Here is a 21,610-nt window from a genome sequence, read left to right as displayed (position 1 = left end):
ACACCATACTGCTGTTGTTGTTACTCTGGCCATAAACTGGATAAAATGTGGTGTTAAACGCTAGTTAAACCTGTCAGTTTGCCAAAAATTTGTGTTACCTATGAATATTCGCAAAAGGTACGATACCGTCAACCTTGAAAAGTCAAAACACATAATAAATTTTAGCCATATTTTTAATATCAGTTGTTTGAAAAACAAACTTAATTGCTAGTTAACACACTGAACCATTTTTTGCAAGCAGCAGGCAAAATAATTAGACCAGTCCATCAATAAAAGTAAGTAGACACATTTACATAGCAGTAGTTCTAAATAAAAAGGTCTGAATAAATCACTGATAAATACATCAGTACGTATAAAACAGAAGCTGAATTCTACTTGCACCAGTTAATGAAAATGGAACTTGCTGTTCTTAAACTGTTAAACTACAGAAAAGACTTATTTTCCTACCTTAAGTATGCATGGGCATTTTTTGTTTTTAAAATATTATTCCGAGTATTTATCTGTTGTAAGAAATTATTTACATTTTGCTAAACGCAGTAAATTACACAAAACAAATAGGGTAAAAGTTGGCCTTTATCAGTAAATTGTGTTTACTTTCCCTGTAAGTATTCCTTAATGTTAAAGGCTGAAACTTTCCAGCCAGACTAAATTATTATTATCATAGAGTGCCTCACTCCTGTTTGTGATGAGCATATTGATAGAGTTATTAAGTATTATTATTCATCATATTTAAGGAATGTACTGTAGAACTTGCTTAAACAAATTTGTAAGGGATGTAAGATGTTCATCAACTTGTTAAATAGCCAATGGGTAAATGTTTTAACATTTTTATTGGTGTTAATAAATTCCCTTTGTCAGTTCTGAGCATCACAACTGTAATAATACTTTTACATAACTACTCAATCTAAAAACTACAATCATCTTATTATGTACTCACATGCTGCAGAAATTAAACATAAAAACATGAAAATATAAAAATATATTTTATAATGGCCTAAGCTAAAAATTATTCAAGTATTAAAAGTATTGAGGATGCTTGCTATTCAATCTTACAAACGATTTCAATTTATGCAAGGTGACATTAAATGCTTGTTTGACTCTGCCAAAGATGTTTCGGTGATTAGCCATAGAAGTAAAAATAGCATAAACATCTCTTTCACTGTTGATTTGCTGTAGCAAAAGTGTCACAGGAAAACTAAGTAGCACAAAGGAAGTAAGATGGAGTGGAGACTTGTCTGATTTAATTTTACAATCGGAGTTGTCATTCGTGTTTTCACCTTCCTTCTTATATGTTATGCAGACTCCTGTTGATACCAGTGATTCAAATGGCAGCACTGAATCACAAGTCACTACCACTGAAGAACTGCTCGCTGACTTTACTTCATGGCTCTCTGATAATTTGTCTTCTTTTGACTTCCTCAACTTCCCCTGAAAGAAGAATTCAAACTAATTACACGTTGTAGTTACAGAATAAAATAACTAACTTGAATTCTACTAAAAATATTTTTAGGAGATTAAAAAGGTTTTTGACAAAAAAGCATGTTCTGATAACAATCATAGAGTTATCTCCTCCTAGAGTGATAACTCTATGATAACAATTAACTAATACCCAATTTACATAATATATAGCACAGTAATTAAATAATAAATCTTGAAGTATTGGAATGATACTTTAGTATCATTTTCCAAAGTAGACAAATCCCAAAAAAAACAGTATGTTATGGATAATTGTCTTCTCTTGAAAAATTGAACTAGTAAAATCAGTTATCACTGCATGGACTCTTTACAGATTTCAACAATACAGCGCCACTCTATAAGTTTTATAGTAGAGTTGTTTACTTACATCCACTTCATCTGTTGGCGTATCATGGAGTATAACTCTCTCTGGTACTACTAGTGTATCAGACTCATCTGTTGGAGGAACATTTATTTTGGGTGTTTCAGAACATTCAGCTGTTGAATCTGAATGTTCTGTTGTGGGCTCACTGGGCACCTGACAATGAATTGTAAAATATAAATATTATATAATATTTCGCTGAACAATCAGTTCTTGTTGTCATATTTATATTAGTGATATGGCATGCTTCAAAATCTTGAAGCCGTATTTAAGTATATTTTGAAGAATTAGTCATATTTTTTCACTTACTGCGCCTTTGTAGATGTTATCAAACGTGATGCCTGTCCAGTATTCAGTGCTGCCGCATTTGGTGCTTTCAACAGCTTCCTCTAGCTCACTTAAACTGTCAAAGGCAGCATATACTGCCAAAGCACCTTCGAAATTTGGCTCGTAGAATAGAAAAAGTATTCCTTGCACCAGCAACTCCAGAGACTTGTAGCCGTCTGACAAAGAAATGGAAAACTCAACAACACTTGCATAGAGAGAACATTGATTATCGATGACCATTAAAGCACCTGTCCCCCTCTGTCTAAAGTACTCGGACCACATCTCCAGTCTGCTCCAACCGTGGATTACATTCCTATTTCTACAGGAAATTACTGACTAACAGATAGTCATACATTCCTATTTCTACAGGAAATCCATTGCATATTATACTAGACAACACATTGTTAACTCACATTATAGAGTAGCGCTTTCACAAAAAAATTCGTTTTAAATGGCATTAGCTGGTGATAATAAGGTTCATATTTATCCATCCATCTATCTATATAGTAGTAAGTTTTTTAGGAATGTAGTCAGAAGGTGAGAAGGAACGGATGATGTTTTTCAGCATCTGGTGCAATTAAACTTTAAATGAAGTATTCTACTTTTTACGCTTTGTGTTAAAAAGCTAAAAATCATTTAGTTTAAGGTTTCACTCATTACATTTTTATATTACTTTAGTTATTTTTATTAACAAAAATAAGTGGTGTTCATGTTTATTGGTTTAACTAGCACTTACTATTATGTAACTCTATGAACTATAAAGTCTATAATGTTTAGCACATTTAATACCGGCAGCAGACAGACAAACCTCTACTCTAGTTATTCATCACCTCTACATACAAACCTTTTGACATGAAATTTAGGACAATATTTTAAGTTTTAACATCCAACATTCAAAATTATTTGAAACAGACTCATAAGTAGAGGTTACAAAAGTAGGTGCTGCTACTGAACCTGCACTACACTTCTGTTTGTGTCTCTAAAGCAAAATAATAATGGTACCTAATTTAGTTTTTATATAATTCAGGTTTGTACATTAAATCTTTTTACAGTTTTATATTTTGAAGCACAAGTATATGTTTGCAATAGCCTAATTGGTATTTTTATGATGCGTATTACCGAAATTCCAAGTTTTTAGGCACCCTGACAAGCAAAGATATGTTATCGGCCTGTTAGTTATTTTAAACAAATCTGCAAATAAATTTAAGACTGTTGTTGGTAAAAAAAGATAAATATATTACATACAAGCAGTAAACCAGCAGATGCCTAGAATTTCCTTCGTTCTCAATAAGATAGTCTGTAGGTGGGTGTAATGGAGGCTGGTTCCCAAAAACCAGACAGAGTTTTGAAACCGAATATTTTAGCGACCTAGCAGGTGCGTGTAAAGTTAGGATAAAATGGGTTAAAAAGGGCAGAAATGCAAAGTGTTTGTGTCAACTAACAGATAGTCACACACAGAATGACAAAGTGGAACTTATTAATGCATAGATATAGATGTCTATGCTTGTTAAAACGCCTGGAAACTGAGAGCTTTATTGATTTGCATCATGATATATAGAAGTATATTGAAAACAACACTCATTGGTTTATATTAATGGACTAACAGCATTACAAATATTCCATTGGGTAAGTGCCTTGACAGCGGCTTAGACAAGAGTCGTCTCACTTTCATATTTAGTCCACTCATCAAGGACATTCAGACAAATTTCACCACCATGGTTGAAGCAGATATTTGGATGGCACACGACAGATATAGCGACAACATCCAAAGTTTTAGGGTAGCAGTTGAGCGTTGCTAGGAACTTTATTTCACAGGTTTTGTAGAGACCTGCAACACACATAAGCAGGTGCTGTTACAAACAGCTACTACAGAAAATTACAGTTGTAAAATATGGTTTTAACTGCATATGAGGTTGATGAGCTGGGCTCTTGAAATGCAACACTTAAGACTCGTTGAACCTTTTTAATAACAAAAAGTTAAATTTTTGTTTGTTTTGAAAATTATCACTAAAATGGTAAAAACAGCACTAACAATAAATTATGCAAATTTGATACACAAAAAAAAGTATACATATCGCGTAAAAAGAAATAATTGAAATATCTATAACCATTTGCATACTAGAAACATATGAATATCACATTTAGAAATTTTTATAAAATCTCACTACTATATATAATTTATATATATATATATATATATATCTCAGAGTAATGAAATTTTACATAATTTGAGTATACATGTATATATATAGTAGTACCCAATGACTACAATATAGCCAGCAAAGAAAAAGTGGAGAAATATTTCCCTCTTGGAGAAGAGATTGAAATTGAAAAATGCTAGGATGTAAAAACAACTGTAATTCCAGTAGTCATTGGGGCACCGGGTGCAATAACATCTGCGCATAAAATGTGACTTGCCCAGATACCGACAGCAATCAACTCAAGTGAGTTGCAGAAATGTGCGTTATTGGGAACAGCTAAGATCTTGAGGCGCGTGCTCAAACTCCCAGGTCTCTAGTAAGAGACCCAAGTTAGAGTAGAAATTGCCACCCATATAGGTTATCTGGGGTGAGAAAACAATTTATATATATAGCCCTATATGTTTATATATATATGAAACTATTTGTAAACTGTAGGTGACTATGGAAGGGTTATTACGCTGCAGGTACATCAAAGATGACTAAACTTTTTATGCAGACAAAATATGCCAAACAATGTAACATAAGCTTTGGAAAAGCATATTCAAATGTACGGGCAGTGTAGATAAGCCCCCTTACCAGCATTTGGTCGAACTGTGAAATTAAGCTCAAGAGTGTCTGTATTCAAGGCATCATCCTCAAGTAGAACCTGCCCATCAAATGCACTGTCCAGGCATTTCATCAGCGACTGATAGTCTCTGTACAGCCTCTTCACATCTCTACAAACATTTTGCTAGTTTATTAATGAAGAAATCATGTACCTACCACATGTGCCCTAGTACCACACGCACTGGAGATGGGTACGAGTGGTGTGAAGTCTAATTATCGTTATCTATACACACTGTATTGATCTCTAGCTCTTAAAATCGACCTCTCATTGACCTTTGTATACAAAACTTGGAATAGATAAATTAACTCAAACAGGTTTTCTATAATTTGAAGGGACACCAAATACATGTATTTACACTCACCCCATGATTAATTTTCTGTCTGTTTTTGGTGTCAGAGAGTGTAGTAGTAAACATATCACAAAAGTCAATCATACTGACTATAGATGTATCTCCCTTCTATCCCTGCATGTCTAAACAACTTGCTATCCCTTGTCAAGCTGAAGCTGTATACATGTAGTTCTTGAATGCATCTAGTAAGCTTTAACTAGGCTGCTATGCGATACGCTTCGCTTTATATATGCAAAACATTGCTGATGTAATGTCAAAGCAATGTTGATTATCAGGTCGATAGCATGACTTATTACAGTTCAATGGTATTGCCTCTTACTCGCATTATCTCGTCAATACGCAGTAGCTCATTATGAAACTTAGTCTATTGATAAAATTCATTTAATGGTGCAATCATATATCAATAGCCCATAGTGAGAACTTAGACTTTGATACTTAAAATGATAATAGACTAAGAACCAAACAGAAGTTGACAGTCTCCACACTGAAGAGGTGAATTTGAATCGTAGGATAGACTTCATACACAAAAGGACAGAGTTCCCAAAGGATAGACTTCATACCTAAGGCAGAGTTTCCTTATACTAAATTGATAAGTACATTGTCTTCAATGAAGCACTACCAGTGCAAAACATTCACAATATTATCTTTGTGTTTTTTGTTACGGAGCATCAGAGGAGATGGTTCCCCTTATTAGTTTGCTGCTAGAGCTTTTGTACAAGTAATTTAGAAACTGGTTGATAGAAGCAGAGAAGCTGATATATCTAATGTGGGTTGGGATAGAGTGGATGGTTTGGACTGGAATTGTGGATATGTGTGCGTGCGTGGTTGAGGTATGCCGTGTGACATGTGGTGTGTGGTGGGGTTATGACGTGTGATATGTGGTTGGGGGTATGGCGCGTGGCATGTGGTGTGTGGCTGGGTGTATGGCGTGTGATATGTGGTGTGGGGTTGGGGGTATGGCGTGTGACATGTGGTGTGGGGTTGGGGTATGGCGTGTGACATGTGGTGTGGGGTTGGGGTATGGCATGTGACATGTGGTGTGGTGAGTATGGCGTGTGAAGTGTAATATGTGGTTGGGGGTATGGCGAGTGATATGTGGTGTGTGGTTGGAGGTATGGAGTGTGACATAGGGTGTGTGATTGGGGGTATGGAGTGTGACATATGGTGTGGTTGGGGATATGGTGTGTGAGATGTGGTGTGTGTATGTATGTATTTCCATTTGAGAATAAAACTCTAGTTATTCATTAAGTTCAGGCAAACAATCAAAATAGTAGAATAGAGTTTGTGCCACACCATAATATGGCATTAAAAAGTAAAGGTGTTCCTTCATCAAGGTCCGACTTTTTACTCTATGCAAAACAGTGGTGTGGGCTTCATTGTGCTATGACAAGCTCAGGGTGAATATTTTGAACAAAAGGAAGATAGTGAGATAAGAAAGGATTAGACTCACAGATACAAGGATGTTCTTTAGAATGGATGTGGTCAAGCGTGTCCACAATTAAGTGTCACCACTGATAACTTTCAATAAAAAAGCCATAGAATTAGCACACTATGTTCTTCCTCATGCACCCAACGCTGATCTTGAGTTACTCTAGTCATACTAGTATCACAGGGTGAGTGGAATTTTCCATAAATGACTAGCAGCCTGTTGCTCCGTCTGCTTCCTTAATGGTTTCTATAATCCAAGTTACCATAATAGCTGGTAATTACATTGTCTTTAATGAAATCACTAGTACAGGCCATTCACAATACTACATGTGAGCTTTCTGGTACCAAGCTTCAGAGAAGAGCGTTTTTCCATGTTGATTTGCCGTCCTAGCTTTTCGTAGCATTGCAACTAGCAACATTTTTCTAGAGCAGGGGTTCCCAACTTTTTTCATTCAGTTCCCTCCTTATACCTTTACATAAATTTGATTCCCCACACACTTTTAACTCATATGACTAAAAACAACTGGTACAAATTATAATCCCATTTTATTGTACATATCTAAACATATAGCAACAAATTATTAGTTTTATACAGCACGCATACAACACACAACAATACATGACCTTCGCCGTGGCGGTGAATTGGTTTATGTCTAGGTTAACTTACTATTCAATCAAAATCTGGATGGATGTGTTCACATACATCTGGGTTCTGACTAGTAGCTTATTATTAGCAACTAGTGTTATAGTTAAAATCAAAATGTTGAATGATGAAACCCAATTACACGGCACTGCAGGACATAAATTAAAAATTTAACAAATCAGACACCCTCTATTCCCCTCTTGTATATTCAAAATTCCACCCTAGTGGGGAATTCTTCCCTGGTTGGGAACCCCTGTACTAGAGCAACTAGCTTCTTGGCTTACTTCCTCTATGGACTCCATGACATTATGATAGATGGTATTGTATTTATTAGTAGAATCCGATGCGTAGCATCGCAACCAATCAAACTTTCTTTGTGTTCAGTAACGAGTGCTGGACATGATTTCTATTATTTACATAATCTCCAACAACTCTCTACCTTTCATTTACAATCAATATGCAGGTAGTAAGCTGTTTCAATCTAAATCTAATTAAACAGTTATCTTTACTAAAACCAACTGTAAAAAGAATAAATTATCTCAATTTGTACTCCTTCTAATGTAAGGTAAAGTAAGTTCTGTCAGACATTTCTATCCCTAAATCAATCTACAAACTTCAAACGTCTTGTAATATATTTACATGCTGCAGACATTGAATATAAAAATACAAAAATATAATTATTTAGTAAGAGTCCAAATTAAAGTGTATTAAATTATTGCAAACAACAAGAATGTTTGTTATTTAAAGCCACAAAAAGTTTTCAATTTATTAAAAGTGATGTTAAACACATGTTTCAGACTGCCATAAATTCTTTGGTGAAAAACCATAGAAGTATGGATGGCATAAACATCTCTTTCATTGCTGATTTGTTGGGGTAAAGGCATCGAGAGAGAACTCGGTGTAATGAAGGAATCAAGATGGAGAAGAGACCTGTCTGGTTTGACTCTTAAATTGGAGTTGTCATTCGTGTTTTTACTTTCATCCTTGTATGTTCCACAGAGCTCGGCTGATTCCGGTGATTCAAATGGCGGCATTGTACTACAACCCACTTCTACTGAAGAATCTTTTGCTGACTCTACTTTATGGCTCTCTGGTTTATTGTCTTCACCTGATTTCCTCAACTCCTCCTAAAAGAAGAATCAAGACTAATTACCCACTGTAGTTATAAAATAAAATCACTAATATTTTAGTATCATTTTTCAAAGCGGACAATTCCCAGAAAAAAACTATGTTATGAATAATTGTCTTATTCTGAAAGATTCAACTAGTAAAATAATTTATCACTGCATGACTCTCTGCAGATTTCAAAAATACAGCACCACTCTATAAGTTTTATAGTAGAGTTGTTTACTTACATCCACTTCATCTGTTGGTGTCTCATGGAGTATAACCGTCTCTGGTACTACTAGTGTCCCAGGTTTGTTTGTCGAAATAACATTTGTTTCTGGTATTTCAGAAAATTTATCTGTTGTTTCCAAATGTTCTGTTGTAGAGTCACTGGGCACCTGACAATGAATTGTAAATTAGAAATATTATATAATATTTTTGCCGAACCATCTTGTTGTCACATTCACATTAGCCTGTCTTGACAAACTGCTGTTTTTGCAGAGTTGTCCCCCGTTGAGCGAGTCGAGCAAAACAACAGCTTGTCACAAAACGCACTGCACCTGATGCATCAGCTGCACTGAAAGAGAGTTGTTCTCTTCTGTCTATGCGGCTTGGCTCCGATGTTTTGTCGGTCACTCCATTGGTAATCATAATGGATTTCGAGCAAAAATTTATGTAGAAAAAATAAAATACAAACGTTTAACCAGCGACCAGTCTCTGCGGTAAACTTTAGTAGAACTTAAGAATAAAATAAATTAAAAATAAAATCAATAAGACCAAATAAAACTGACTGACACAAAAATACAAATAAAACCTACGGAGTGCACAAATAACAACATGTTTAGTTGCTGTTGTTGCCTAAGTTCTTAAGTTCTACTAAAGTTTATCGCAGAGACTGGTCTCTGGTTTAACGTTTTGATCTTATTTTTTCTACCCAAATTTTTTGAGCGAAATCCGTTATGATTACCAACGGAGCGACCGACATAACATTGAAGCCAAGCAGCATAGACGGAAGAGAACAACTCCCTTTCAAAGCAGCTGATGCATCAAGTGCAGTACATCTTGTGACAACCAGTTGTTTTGCTTGCCCCACTCGCTGGGGGACAACTTCGCAAAAACAACAGTTTGTCAAGACAGGCTATATTCACATTAGTGATAGCTATATTTAGCTATATAGCCATATATAGCTATAGCTATATATATATATATATAGCTAGATAGCTATATATTTGGGTGAAGTTATAAAGTTTTTGAATTATGTTAAAGTATGTTTTGAAGAAATTTTCATATTTTCCCACTTACTGGGCCCTTGTAGATGTTATCAAATTTGATGTCTGTCCAGGAAAGAGTGCTACCACACTTGGTACTTTCCACAGCTTCCTCAAGCTCACCTAAGCTTTCAAAGTAAGCGTAATCTGCCAAAGAATCTTCGAAGTTGGGCTCGTAGAATAGAAAAAGTATTCCTTGCACCAGCAACTCCAGAGACTTGTAGTCGTCTGACAAAGAAATGGAAACTCAACAACACTTGCATAGAGAGGACATTCATTATCAATGACCATTAAAGCACCTGTCCTCCTCTGTCTAAAGTACTCGGACCACATCTCCAATCTGCTCCAACCATGGATTACATTTCTATTACTACAGCAAAATCCTTTGCATATTATACTAGACACCAACACTTTGCTAACTCACATTATAGAATAGCATTTGCCAAAAACTTAGTTTACCCAATATTAACGATTTTCCTTTACAATTCTTTATTTTTGGGCTCGTACTCTGATTCGTTTTAAATGGCATTAACTGGTGATAATAAGGTTCATATCTATCCATCCATCCATCTATCTATATAGTAGTAAGTTTTTTAGAAATGTAGTCAGAAGGTGAGAAAGAACAAATGATGTTTTTCAGCATCTGGTGTGATTAAACTCTAAATGAAGTATTCTACTTTTTACGCTTTGTGTTAAAAAGCTAAAAATCATTTAGTTTAAATATTCACCCGTTACATTTTATATTATCTTAGTTACTTTTATTAACAAGAAAAGGTGGTGCTCATGTTTATTGGTTTATCCACCACTTACTTTTATACATTTATATGAACTATAAAGTCTATAATGTTTAACACATTTAATACCGGCAGCAGACAGACAAACCTCTACTCTGATTTTTCATCACCTCTCCATAAAAAATTTTTGACCTGATGATTAAGACAATATTTAAAGTTTTAACATCCGAAATTATTTTGAAATAGTTTTGTAAGTAGAGATTACAAAAGTAGGTGCTTCTACTGAACCTGCCCAGTACTGCACTTCTGTTTATGCGTTTCTAAAGCAAAATAATAATGGTACCTAATTTAGTTTTTATGTAATTCAGGTTTGTACATTTAGTCTTTTAGAGTTTTATATTATAAAGCACAAGTATATGTTTGCAATAGCCCATTAAAATATGCGTTAACAATTGGTTTTTTCATGATAAGTATCGTCGAAATTCCCAGCTTTTAAGCGCTCTTGCAAGCAAAGACATGTCATCGGCCTGTTAGCTTTTTTAATTAAATTTGAAACAAAGTTAAGACCCTTTTTTTTTAAATTATATAAATGTATTAATGTCCAAGATTTCTTTTATTCTCTATCATATAACCCGCAGGTAGGAGTTTAAATGGCTGATTCTCAGGAGCCAGATGAAGTTTTGAAACCAAATATTTTATTCCGAATTACTAAACCGAATATTTCGACCGATGCAGATGCGTGTAAAGTTAGGATGAAATGGGTTAAAAAGGGCAGAAATGCAAGTGTTTGTGTCGACTAACAGATAGACACGTTCAGAATGACAAAGTGGAACTTATTAATATACGTAGATGTCTATGCTTGTCAGAACGCCTGGAGACTGAGAGCTTTAATGATTTGCATTATGATATATCGAAGTATATTGAAAACGTCAATCCTTGGTTTATATTAATAGATTAACAGCACTGCAAATATCCCTGTGGGTAAGTGCTTTGACAGTGGCTTAGACAAGAGTCGTCTCACCTTCGTACTTATTCCACTCATCAAGGACATTCAGACAGATTTCACCGCCATAGTTGAAGCAGATATTTGGATGGCACACGACAGATATAGCGACAACATATGGAGTTTCAGGGTAGCAATTGAGCGTTGCTCGAAACTTTATTTCACAGTTTTTGTAGAGACCTGCAACACACATAAGCAGGTGCTGCTACAAACAGCTACTACAGGAAATGACAGTTGTATAAAATGGTCTAAACTGCATGTGAGGTTTATGAGCTGGGCTCTTGAAATGCAACACTTGAGACTTGTTGAACCTTTTTAATAATATAAAGTTGAATTATATATTATAAATATTATGATATATATAATAAATATTATAATATTATAGTATATATATTTATATATATTATAATAAATATTATAATATATATATATAAATATTATATATATATTTATATTTATTTATTTATATATATATAAATATATATATATATATTTATATATATAAATATATATATATAAAAATATATATATATGACTATTTGTCAACTGTTGGTGTCTATGGTAGAGTTATTACGCTGCAGGTACATCAGAGTAAACCTGTGGGTCTAAGACTACGAATGAATTGACTAAAATTAGTCACGCTGACATAAGGTATGCCAAATAAAGATACAGTAGCTTTGGAAAAGCATGCTCAAATATGTGGGCCATGTAGATAAGCCCCCCTACCAGCATTTGGTCGGACTGTGAAATTAAGCTCAAGAGTGTCTGTATTCAAGGCATCATCCTCAAGTAGAACCTGCCCATCAAATGCACTGTCCAGGCATTTCATCAGCGACTGATAGTCTCTGTACAGTCTCTTCACATCTCTACAAACATTTTGCTAGTTTATTAATGAAGAGATCATGTACCTACCATTTGTGCCTTAGTACCACAGGCACTGGAGATGGGTACGAGTGGTGTCTAATTATCGTTATCTATACACACTGTATTGATCTCTTGCTCTTAAGATCGACCTCTCATTGACCTTTGTATGCAAAACTTGGAAGATACAAATTAACTCCCAAACAGGTTTTCTATAATTTGAGGAGGCACCAAATATTTACACTCACCCCATGATTAATTTTCTGTCTATTGTTGGTGTCAGAGAGTGTAGTAGTAAACATATCCCAAAAGTCAACCATACTGGCTATAGATGTATCTCCCTTCTATTACTGCATGCCTAATCAACTTGCTACCCGTTGTCAAGCTGAAACTGTATACGAGTAGTTCTTGAATGCATCTAGTAAGCTTTAACTAGGCTGCTATATGATACGCTTCGCTTTATATAATTATGCAAAACATTGCTGATGTAATGTCAAAGCAATGTTGATCATTGGTCGATAGCCTGAATTATTACAGTTCGATAATGTGCGAGTTACTTGCATTGTCTTGTCCAATACGCAATAACTGATTGTGAAACTTGGCCTATTGTTGAAGTGCCCTTAGTGGGACAATAGCATATCGATAGCCCATAGTGAGAAATTAGACTTTGATACTTAAAATGAGAATAGACTAAGAACCAAACAGAAGTTGAAAGTCCCCCCACACTGAAGAGGTGAATATGAATCGCAAGACAGACTTCATACACAAGAGGAGAATATAAGGCATACATAAGATAGAGTTCTCTCTAGTTACATTGACAGATTTTCCTTATTCTAAATTGATACGTACATTGTCTTCAATGAAACTCTACCAGTGCAAAACATTCACAATATTATCTTTGTGGGTTTTCTGTAACCGAGCATCAGGGAAGATGGTTTCCCTTATTAGTTTGTTGTCCTCAAATAAAGGATGTTTTAAAGAGTTTGTCCTGTTTCTCTACCTACTGTGCCTTGGTAGATGTTACCAAATGTAATTTTTCTTCAGAAGACGGTTCTAAAAACACTTGTTGCTTTTAACAGCATCTTCTCACTCTGATAAGCTGTCAATGTAAGTGTGGTGGTTTTCCAGGATTGATAGTAAAATAGTCTCATATGGGTGCATTTGATTATTTTGTATATACGCTTATTTATAGTGTGATATAAAACAATTTATTACAATATAGAGATAGTTAAAGGGTAAATAAACAATTATTGACTACTGGTTGATAAAACAGAATTAGAAATATGAGCTATATAAAATATGATGGTGAGTAAATAATGTACCTCTTTCACCCTTTCCAAGAGTAAGTTGATAAAATAAAAACTGTTAAGATATGATAGTGTAATAGAATTGCTAAACTTTACAACCTCATGGTAGAAGAATATTTGTGAGAATAAACAGAAAAAAACATAACATATAGTCAAACTATGTGAAAACACCCTGTTGTAGCAGTGACAACGCATAAGCAGGGAGAGTTTGATGGTACCATACAATTACCACATTTGTCTGGAAACAGATTTGAGAGGGTACTGTAGCCAAACATATGAATAGACCACCAATATGGTGACAGCAAATTCAATAAACAAGTTACCTAATTAAAAGGAAGACTAAAATTTTATAGCTAACTGGCAGACTATTACACAAGCGTATACTGCCAAAAGCATCTTGAAAATTTGGATCATAGAATAAAAAAAGTATTTCCTGCACCAGCAACTCCAGAGTCTTGTAGTCGTCATGATTATGGTGATGTATTTACTGCTAGATTTTGATTTCTAGCATTTCTACCACTCAAACACTTTGCGTTCAGTAAAAAGTGCTGAACACAATTTTTGTTAGTTACACAATCTCCAAGAACTCCACCTTTCATTTAGAGTGAGGGTGCCAGTAGTAAGCTGTTTCAATCTACCTGATCCTACAGTGTACCCTTGATTAAAAAATAAATTGTCACATTTTTAGCATTGACAAGCAGTTCAATATTCTGCCACGAATTGAAATAGACCGTGTTAATGAGTCAATATTTTCTACTTTTTATAAAACTCGGTAGCACCGTGTAAAAGAGGTAAGTGTTCTTAACGTCAACCTAAAACCGATACCTGTATATTAACTTATTAAGTCATCGATGCTAGAAAAAAGAGTGCATAAAAAAGAGGCAAAGGTTAACAAACTGCACCCTTATATATGATCAGCATACCAAGAGAGGTCAGTTTACCTCGGAGGTTAGTATGTATATATTGTTATGGAAACCAAGCGCTGTAATTGGCTATTGAGTATAGTGAGAGTTGTTCTCTCTGTGGAGACAACTTGCATAATATTCTACAAATACATGTACTTAACACGGAATTGCTGTCGTTTGTTTATCTGGTAACAAAGCTGTTTGATACTAAGGCATAAGTTATTTCCTAAAAACATATACAAACATCAACAAACCTTAAATCTGCTGAGCTAAGGCTAAATTTTTTCATTTACTGCTAAATCTTTCATCTTCACCCTAATCGGTGCAATTTTGGTATTAGGTACTTTTTTATAGTTAACTGTGAGATGTTTTATACGCAGACGTTGTCTGAAAAATTGATACTATGTATAACCTTACCTGCATAGGGCAGGTCTAAACTAATTCCATATTTAAATGTAATAAAGAATATTGACCGAAGGTCACAACTAATCACAGTTCTCAAAAGGATTAAAGCAAATTACAGCAACATCTCAGGCCGTTTGAAATTGACAATAATAAACTACCTTAAAAATATTGTCTACTCCTGAACAAAGAAAAGGCAATTTCTTATCAGTAAAAAATAACAAGGCTAAATAAAGACATGTGAATAGCTGAGTAGTATATATATGATTCATTATATTTTTTCACTCACAACAGCACTTGATAGAACCCTTATTTGTTTATAAGGAACCTCCTCACCTCTCTTGTAATGCACAGAATGTAGAAGCGTACTGAATCTTGTAGAAGCATATGAAGCCTCCTGAATAATCTTCACAAATCACAACTCCTGGGTTCATTAAATTAGATTTACTCCAGCCGCCGATGGAAGTCACTCTGAACACCATACTTTTAGTTTTTAAACAGATTTAATGACTGCGATGTTCTACACTTTATCATAGAAGTTTCTAGAATTAAAACGAGAGCACTTTATGTTAAACTGTCAGAACTGTGAGCTACCCTGACTAAACACTTTGCAGCTGTTTATCAAAGCTAATATGCATATGTACACATATGGCCTTTATCTATAAGGATCACACTACAGCAGCAATATCCGTCTTCAGAGTTGGCAGCGTCAAACAAATGGACGAAATATGTTCCCGATAATAATTAAACCAAGGTAGTTGGTAATTTCTCTTACTAGCACATGACTATGTTACTGTGTAAAGAGGAGGTAGCTGTATGGCAGGCTCTTTCGTCATCTATTACATCTAGGCTTCCTTATTCATCTATTTACATATATGGATGGCAGTGAGTGAGCTGGGCTGGTTTGTTAGGCAGCATGAGCAATGATTAGATGTCTTCTGATTACCTCCTTCTATCGTACAGGATGTCCTTTAGAGAATTATAAAGCTTGGTGATGTCACCCTTGGCTGTGACTCAAACCCTACCGGACACTATCAGCTGTCTATCGGTTTGCGATCAAGCCTCGTTTTTGATAAGATCATCAACATAGGTGAGAATGCGCCTCAGCGGAGATGCGAGTGGACAACTAGTCTAAGTGACATGATTTACCTGCGGAATGGCATACCTCACCTACATTAAGCCAGATGAAGGGAACAACTGCTTCGGCTTTAAAGAGCAAAATTTGGTAGTCAGCGCGGTGCTAACCAGAGTAGGGAAATGTCAATTATCTCAAAACTCCATTTTTTGCTGATCCTCACCATTTGTGGTGGTATTACTTGAGGAAGCTTTTAATTTACCAATGACAATAATATTTTTTAGGTGGAGTCTCCTTCTAAAATCCATTAGATTTTAATTGCTAGCTTAACTGACAGCAACAAAATCCTATTTCTTGGATAGTTAATATTTCGACTATCTGTTCAGAGCTCCTAAAATGCATCGGAGTGAAAATCAATTTGATATACAATTTAACCATTCATCGCAGCTGAACCTTGTTTTTTTCATATAATTAAGATTTCAACTATCAATTCATTCTAAGCCGATAATAAAGACTCTGAAAATTCAATTTGACATTGTTGAAGTAAGAAAGTGTAATAAGCCATTGTCAGTGTTGTGGTATTAAAATACTTATGCTATGGGATTTGTCTTTGTAAAATATTATAATTGATTGAGGCTAACTATTTTCAGATAATAAGCCGTGGTTTTCGTAGGAAGTCTAGCTTTTCATTTTAAGCCATCTGCAGTCGGAATCTAAATGAAGGTTTAACCGAATTATTGCATCATATTATTATCCAATTGTTCTAATTTAATACTACAAAAGGAATTGAAATTTTGTTCTGAAATATATCTGTGTGCTCAATCAAGGATAGAAAATTACATGACAATTGTGGTTGCTTTAGGTGATTGGTTCTTGTGCTCAAACCATATAATGATGACAGTTATAGTCGAGCTAAATAGATGTTCCGACAGACAGCCATCAAACACCATAAAATTCAGATTAACAATGATGTGTAGAGACGTTGATGGGACCTCCTATCTCAGTGAAAGACTTTGTATGGGCATCCACATCTAGTCAATCTTTAGTAAAATCAGGCTGTTTCCAATAGTGCATAATCGGTCTCTTGTCCTGCCTTGACATAGGATTGTCCATTACAGGCGCTTATTAACAAAATATAATTAACTCCAAATGATAGATGTTACTACCCTTTCATACATTATATAAACTCGATAACAACTTTAACTGGTTTTTCAAGTTTTAAAAAACAGATGTCGTAGTTTTAAGAAATGAAATTTGCCATGCAACAATGATTTGTGGGTAGAGAAAAATCTCCAAAAGTAGAATGGCCGAAATATGCTATTTCATCATAGGCTAGCTGAGGTTTCCCTCGTGTCATCAGCTCTGCAACAGAATACATACATGATAGGTATGTCAACAGACTTAGAGCACAGCTTCTTCAATGAAGAAACGCTTTGACACCTAATACTCCGGTACGGAGATTATAAAGACATCGGAAACTGAAGGACAGTAGGTGACGCAAGGTAATTTTTAACAAACTCGTTCCAGATCCTATAATTAAGAGGAAACATAAAAACAAAAAATTCAGCATTGCGACAGTGAGATATATTAAGCATGAGGTTACAAGCTTTGAGGATTACGCTTATTACGAGTGTGTCATCGGGTCAGCCATTTGACAGGCTCTCAAAAGTAATCGATGTCGCGGAGAGATGATAGAGTTGAAGAGGCTGCAAGTGAGTAGTGTTTGCATACGCGACTCTGCGGGGAGCACTTGTGACAAGATTAATAACTTTACATTGTGATCATAAGTCACCTCTAAGCTTCTTCTTTTAGCCCCTACTTGATGCCACCTCTCCTGGTTCTTTCCTCCTGTCCGCACTTGTCACACACAACACTGTCTGTTTTTGTCACTTGTCGAAGGGAGGGAGTGATAGAATTGGTCAACAAAGTTTGCAGTGTTTCTGGCTGCCTCAGAAGAGTGACTAAGAAATGAATACAGACATAGATGTATATATGTAGAATAATTGGTACACGACATAAAGTAGACAGGCTGTGTTATGCATGTGTTTGCATATGACATTTCTGGCTGATGTTAAGTGAGATTATATGAAACGCTAATGTAAATGACAAGGGCTTAATATTTATTAATCATATTAAAAAGGGCAATAGCCAGTTAGAAACATAGAAAGGAAATTATCATAGATATTGTCAGGTTCAAATGAATTAGAGAAAACATATCACTTCATAAATTTGCTCCAAATGTTGCATTGGTACGCAATAACTTTCAAGTGAACAGAAAACTCGTAAGCAACTATTGCATGAAACCTGTTTATGGAGGTTTGTGAGAACAAATTATTGTTTGACAGAAGGACCAAACGCAGAACATAAAAGGAGAGCTGGTGAGAGTGTGACCACGGGTCTGTTGAATAATTAATGGAAGTAACGACACTCTGTCACCGAACCCTCGCCAGTCAGTGCACATATATCGAGGCTTCATATTAAGACTTTAGAAAGGACCATGAAAGGATCATAGACGTTCTGTCAACACGGGGGTAGCCGAGCTCTTTCACTCCTGATAATAGGTAGCCGGATAACAGCACAATTATTTTCTGTATTAAATCACAAAAATCTATAAATGCCATTAAATTCAATATAAAGAACTCTTTTTGTCTCGAGGCGAAATGTAAAGACTGAGGACATCAATCGGCAGTTTTCTCACTGCTTTGAGGCCTTATACTGTCACATCAATCTAGTTGTTACCAACTGCCATTGCGACGTTGCGCAAAAACCATTATTACGTTTTTAAGATCTTTGACTAAGTTAAAATCGCTGAACATTAAAATGCTTTTTGGATATTTAAGAAATTTCGTTGACAAATTTCTGAAGGTTATTTATCATGTTAATGATGCAAACAGTGACATTAGAACCTCTGATTGTCGTATCAGTTAAACTGGAGATAAGCCACTTGCGCCTTTGGTTGCTAAGGAGATTACGATAGTTTTTTTCTGTCACTTTCTATTAAGATGTGGTGACTTATGTATTTGCACTCTTTTTGTGATATAATCGGTCTCCAACTTGTTCCCCAGTGTCTAGCAAACCTTGCATAACCTGTCACACCACTTGAGAAACTATTAGTTTTCAAGAGTGAAGAGGCATTCGCAGTTAGTCATAAAAAAATCATTCATCGGGTGACAAAAAAATTTCAGAACAAAAATCGCGCTTTAACAATTTAAGTTATATTTTGTTTGAGCTTTTTACTTATTGCTTGAGACGGTCGACTGCATTCTCACAGCCACCCTCCATCGACTTAACGATTGATAAATTAATAAATTGAGTAATATTGATAAAAAACAGAAAATTTTGTCTGCTTGGCGTTATAGATGATCATTGCTATGTGAACTGAAGATCTCGAAGCATAGAAAACCAAATGACTAAACTTTTTTCGACATACTAGTTTTGTTTTTTGCAAACTTTCTGTTTGCATATATGTAAAAGCGCCTGAAATCATTCTATAAAAGATGCCATCAAAACTGCTATACCAAACAGGTTATTTTTAGTACTGCAAGAGTCTGCTTAGCTCGAACAAAAGACCTTTAGAGGCTGAATACTAAAGTTGTGTCAGGTGACACCTTCTAAGTGTTAATATGATCCAATTACTCATCAAGCTAACCGATTCTCTGTGGTGCCGGGGCCTCAAGTAGAGCAGCTCAGAGCGTGACAAAATGTCACCAAGAGCTGATTTACACAAAAGCGGGTGAAACCAATGGCTCAAGTCCTGCCATCAATGATCAAGTGTAAAGAGACAAAGACATCAGTCACAGCGCCTGTGGTTGTCAGACTTAATTAGAATCACATTTTGGTACCGGCTGACTGCGGCAGCGCTGCCTTGTCTTGAGTTCTTGTTGTGATTGTCATTGCTGCCGGAGTACAGGCAAAGGATTTGTTGTTTTGATAATTGTGAACATAAGGTGACATTGTATGCTTGCATTTAGCGAATGTATTATCATTGTTTTCGAGTCCTTCCTATTGTCGAAACAGCGTGACTGCTGACAGACGGAGTGATATGGGCGGCTTATCTAGACTTATCTGATTTTATCAACCAGATGGCCAATTTGACACATATGATAAAATATTTGTGCGTGTATTCCTCATAAAGCGATGATCTAAACATATATGACTTTTTGATGAACCCGCTAAAATAAAAGCAGCGATCAGGTGGGTAATAACCACAGAGTCAGCGAGTCTGTAATGCTCTTTTCGCAGACGACGTGCATAGTTTATCAACATGCTCTGTACTGGACAACTCATGAAGTGTGCTAACTAATTGCTTTAAGAATAATTAAGACAGAACATTCACTCACGGCTGCCATTTTGTCGATTGTCAAAGTTTAGACTAACTTGAGGGCATCATTACCTTACGGTGGCCAGGTGCTGGCATCTACATACTTTATAAGTCAGCTAGCTGAGCTTGAATGGCTGCCTTGATAGACACTGACAGCGGCGAGTAACCTGTCTGTATATACAGTCAATCAAAAGGATTTAAAATGATAGTATTTTAATAGTTTTAAATATATATAGAATAAGGAAATATGAACCAAAGGTTCAGATATATCTATATTTTAAAAAATATAATTTTTTGTAGAATTAGGGACATGCTATTTCAATGAAAAACTTGATGCAATATTATCGAAAAGAGAGCTTAATCGAAAATGATACTTTGGTTTAATAAAACTAAAGGAAACAGAGATTGAATGTTTTAACGACTCCCATCGAATACTTATGCGTCGAACAGCCGATGAGCTTATTCCAACTATTCGCGATTAATAATATTTGCCCGGTTTAAAAAGCTTTAGTCTGACATCTGGTATACTTTAATATCCAAGTTCTGAGGGGAAGGACGTAGTAATTTGCATAGTAATAACAAGTGAATTACAATTTGTCAACTGTACGTAGTGAATAATTGGCATGTTTGAAGGCAGGTGATCATGTATTGTGGTCCGTGCCCAGCCCACTCATTTAATCCATTGCACGATGCGAGGCTCGGAGAGATTAACCAGTTTATGAATTATGTTTAAGGATAGGTAGCAGCATCACAGCTACTAATCAGCAGGTTGATAGACTCCAGCAGGTCACCTCCGGATGGCGGCTGATGACATGTTCTTTTTCTCTTAGCAAGAGATAATGAATAATCATAATGTATAGGGAAGTCCATATGACAACAATGTCTTTGATGTCACTAGTAGAAGAATTGATGAAATGCCCGCATACACACCTTGTATTTAAAATACCTCATTGAAGATTAATTAATGGTGGTGTCTGTGCGTTTGTCATTCAGAAGATGCGACGGGCGAGAGGTCAAAGTCATAAAGTTAGTCAAGGAAATTATAATATTAGTAAGTGCTGACGCTGTACCAAAACATCCATGTGTCATGAGGAAGGAGCTCTTGAAAATTAAAACAAACCTATGAGCAATATCCACCACAAAAATAACAATTCTGGCTCATATTTGAGTAAAAAAAGCATTTTTTTATTGACTGTCTTTTCTCAGTTTTTGTAATTTTTCATAGTAAATGATCT

General features: G+C 35.4%; 2 protein-coding genes across 2 annotated transcripts; both read right to left on the bottom strand.

Moving 5' to 3' along the window:
• Nucleotides 1-839: 839 nt before the first annotated feature.
• On the bottom strand, nt 840-5,498 carry LOC137407282 (uncharacterized). The gene is made up of 6 exons (XM_068093887.1): nt 5,334-5,498; nt 4,942-5,081; nt 3,831-3,992; nt 2,147-2,340; nt 1,844-1,993; nt 840-1,428 (listed from the first exon to the last, which is right to left on the bottom strand). The coding sequence occupies exons 1-6, from the start codon at nt 5,336-5,338 to the stop codon at nt 1,018-1,020; spliced, it is 1,062 nt and encodes a 353-aa protein (XP_067949988.1). The 5' UTR covers nt 5,339-5,498; the 3' UTR covers nt 840-1,017.
• Nucleotides 5,499-7,972: 2,474 nt separating this feature from the next.
• On the bottom strand, nt 7,973-12,755 carry LOC137407289 (uncharacterized). The gene is made up of 6 exons (XM_068093898.1): nt 12,614-12,755; nt 12,231-12,370; nt 11,523-11,684; nt 9,802-9,995; nt 8,748-8,897; nt 7,973-8,519 (listed from the first exon to the last, which is right to left on the bottom strand). The coding sequence occupies exons 1-6, from the start codon at nt 12,616-12,618 to the stop codon at nt 8,130-8,132; spliced, it is 1,041 nt and encodes a 346-aa protein (XP_067949999.1). The 5' UTR covers nt 12,619-12,755; the 3' UTR covers nt 7,973-8,129.
• Between the last annotated feature and the right edge of the window lie 8,855 nt (nt 12,756-21,610).

The sequence above is a fragment of the Watersipora subatra genome, chromosome 1 (assembly GCF_963576615.1).
Source record: "Watersipora subatra chromosome 1, tzWatSuba1.1, whole genome shotgun sequence".
Lineage (NCBI taxonomy): Eukaryota > Metazoa > Bryozoa > Gymnolaemata > Cheilostomatida > Watersiporidae > Watersipora > Watersipora subatra.
The sequence above is the reverse complement of the archived record's forward strand: the minus strand, read 5'-3'. Positions and strand labels throughout refer to the sequence as shown.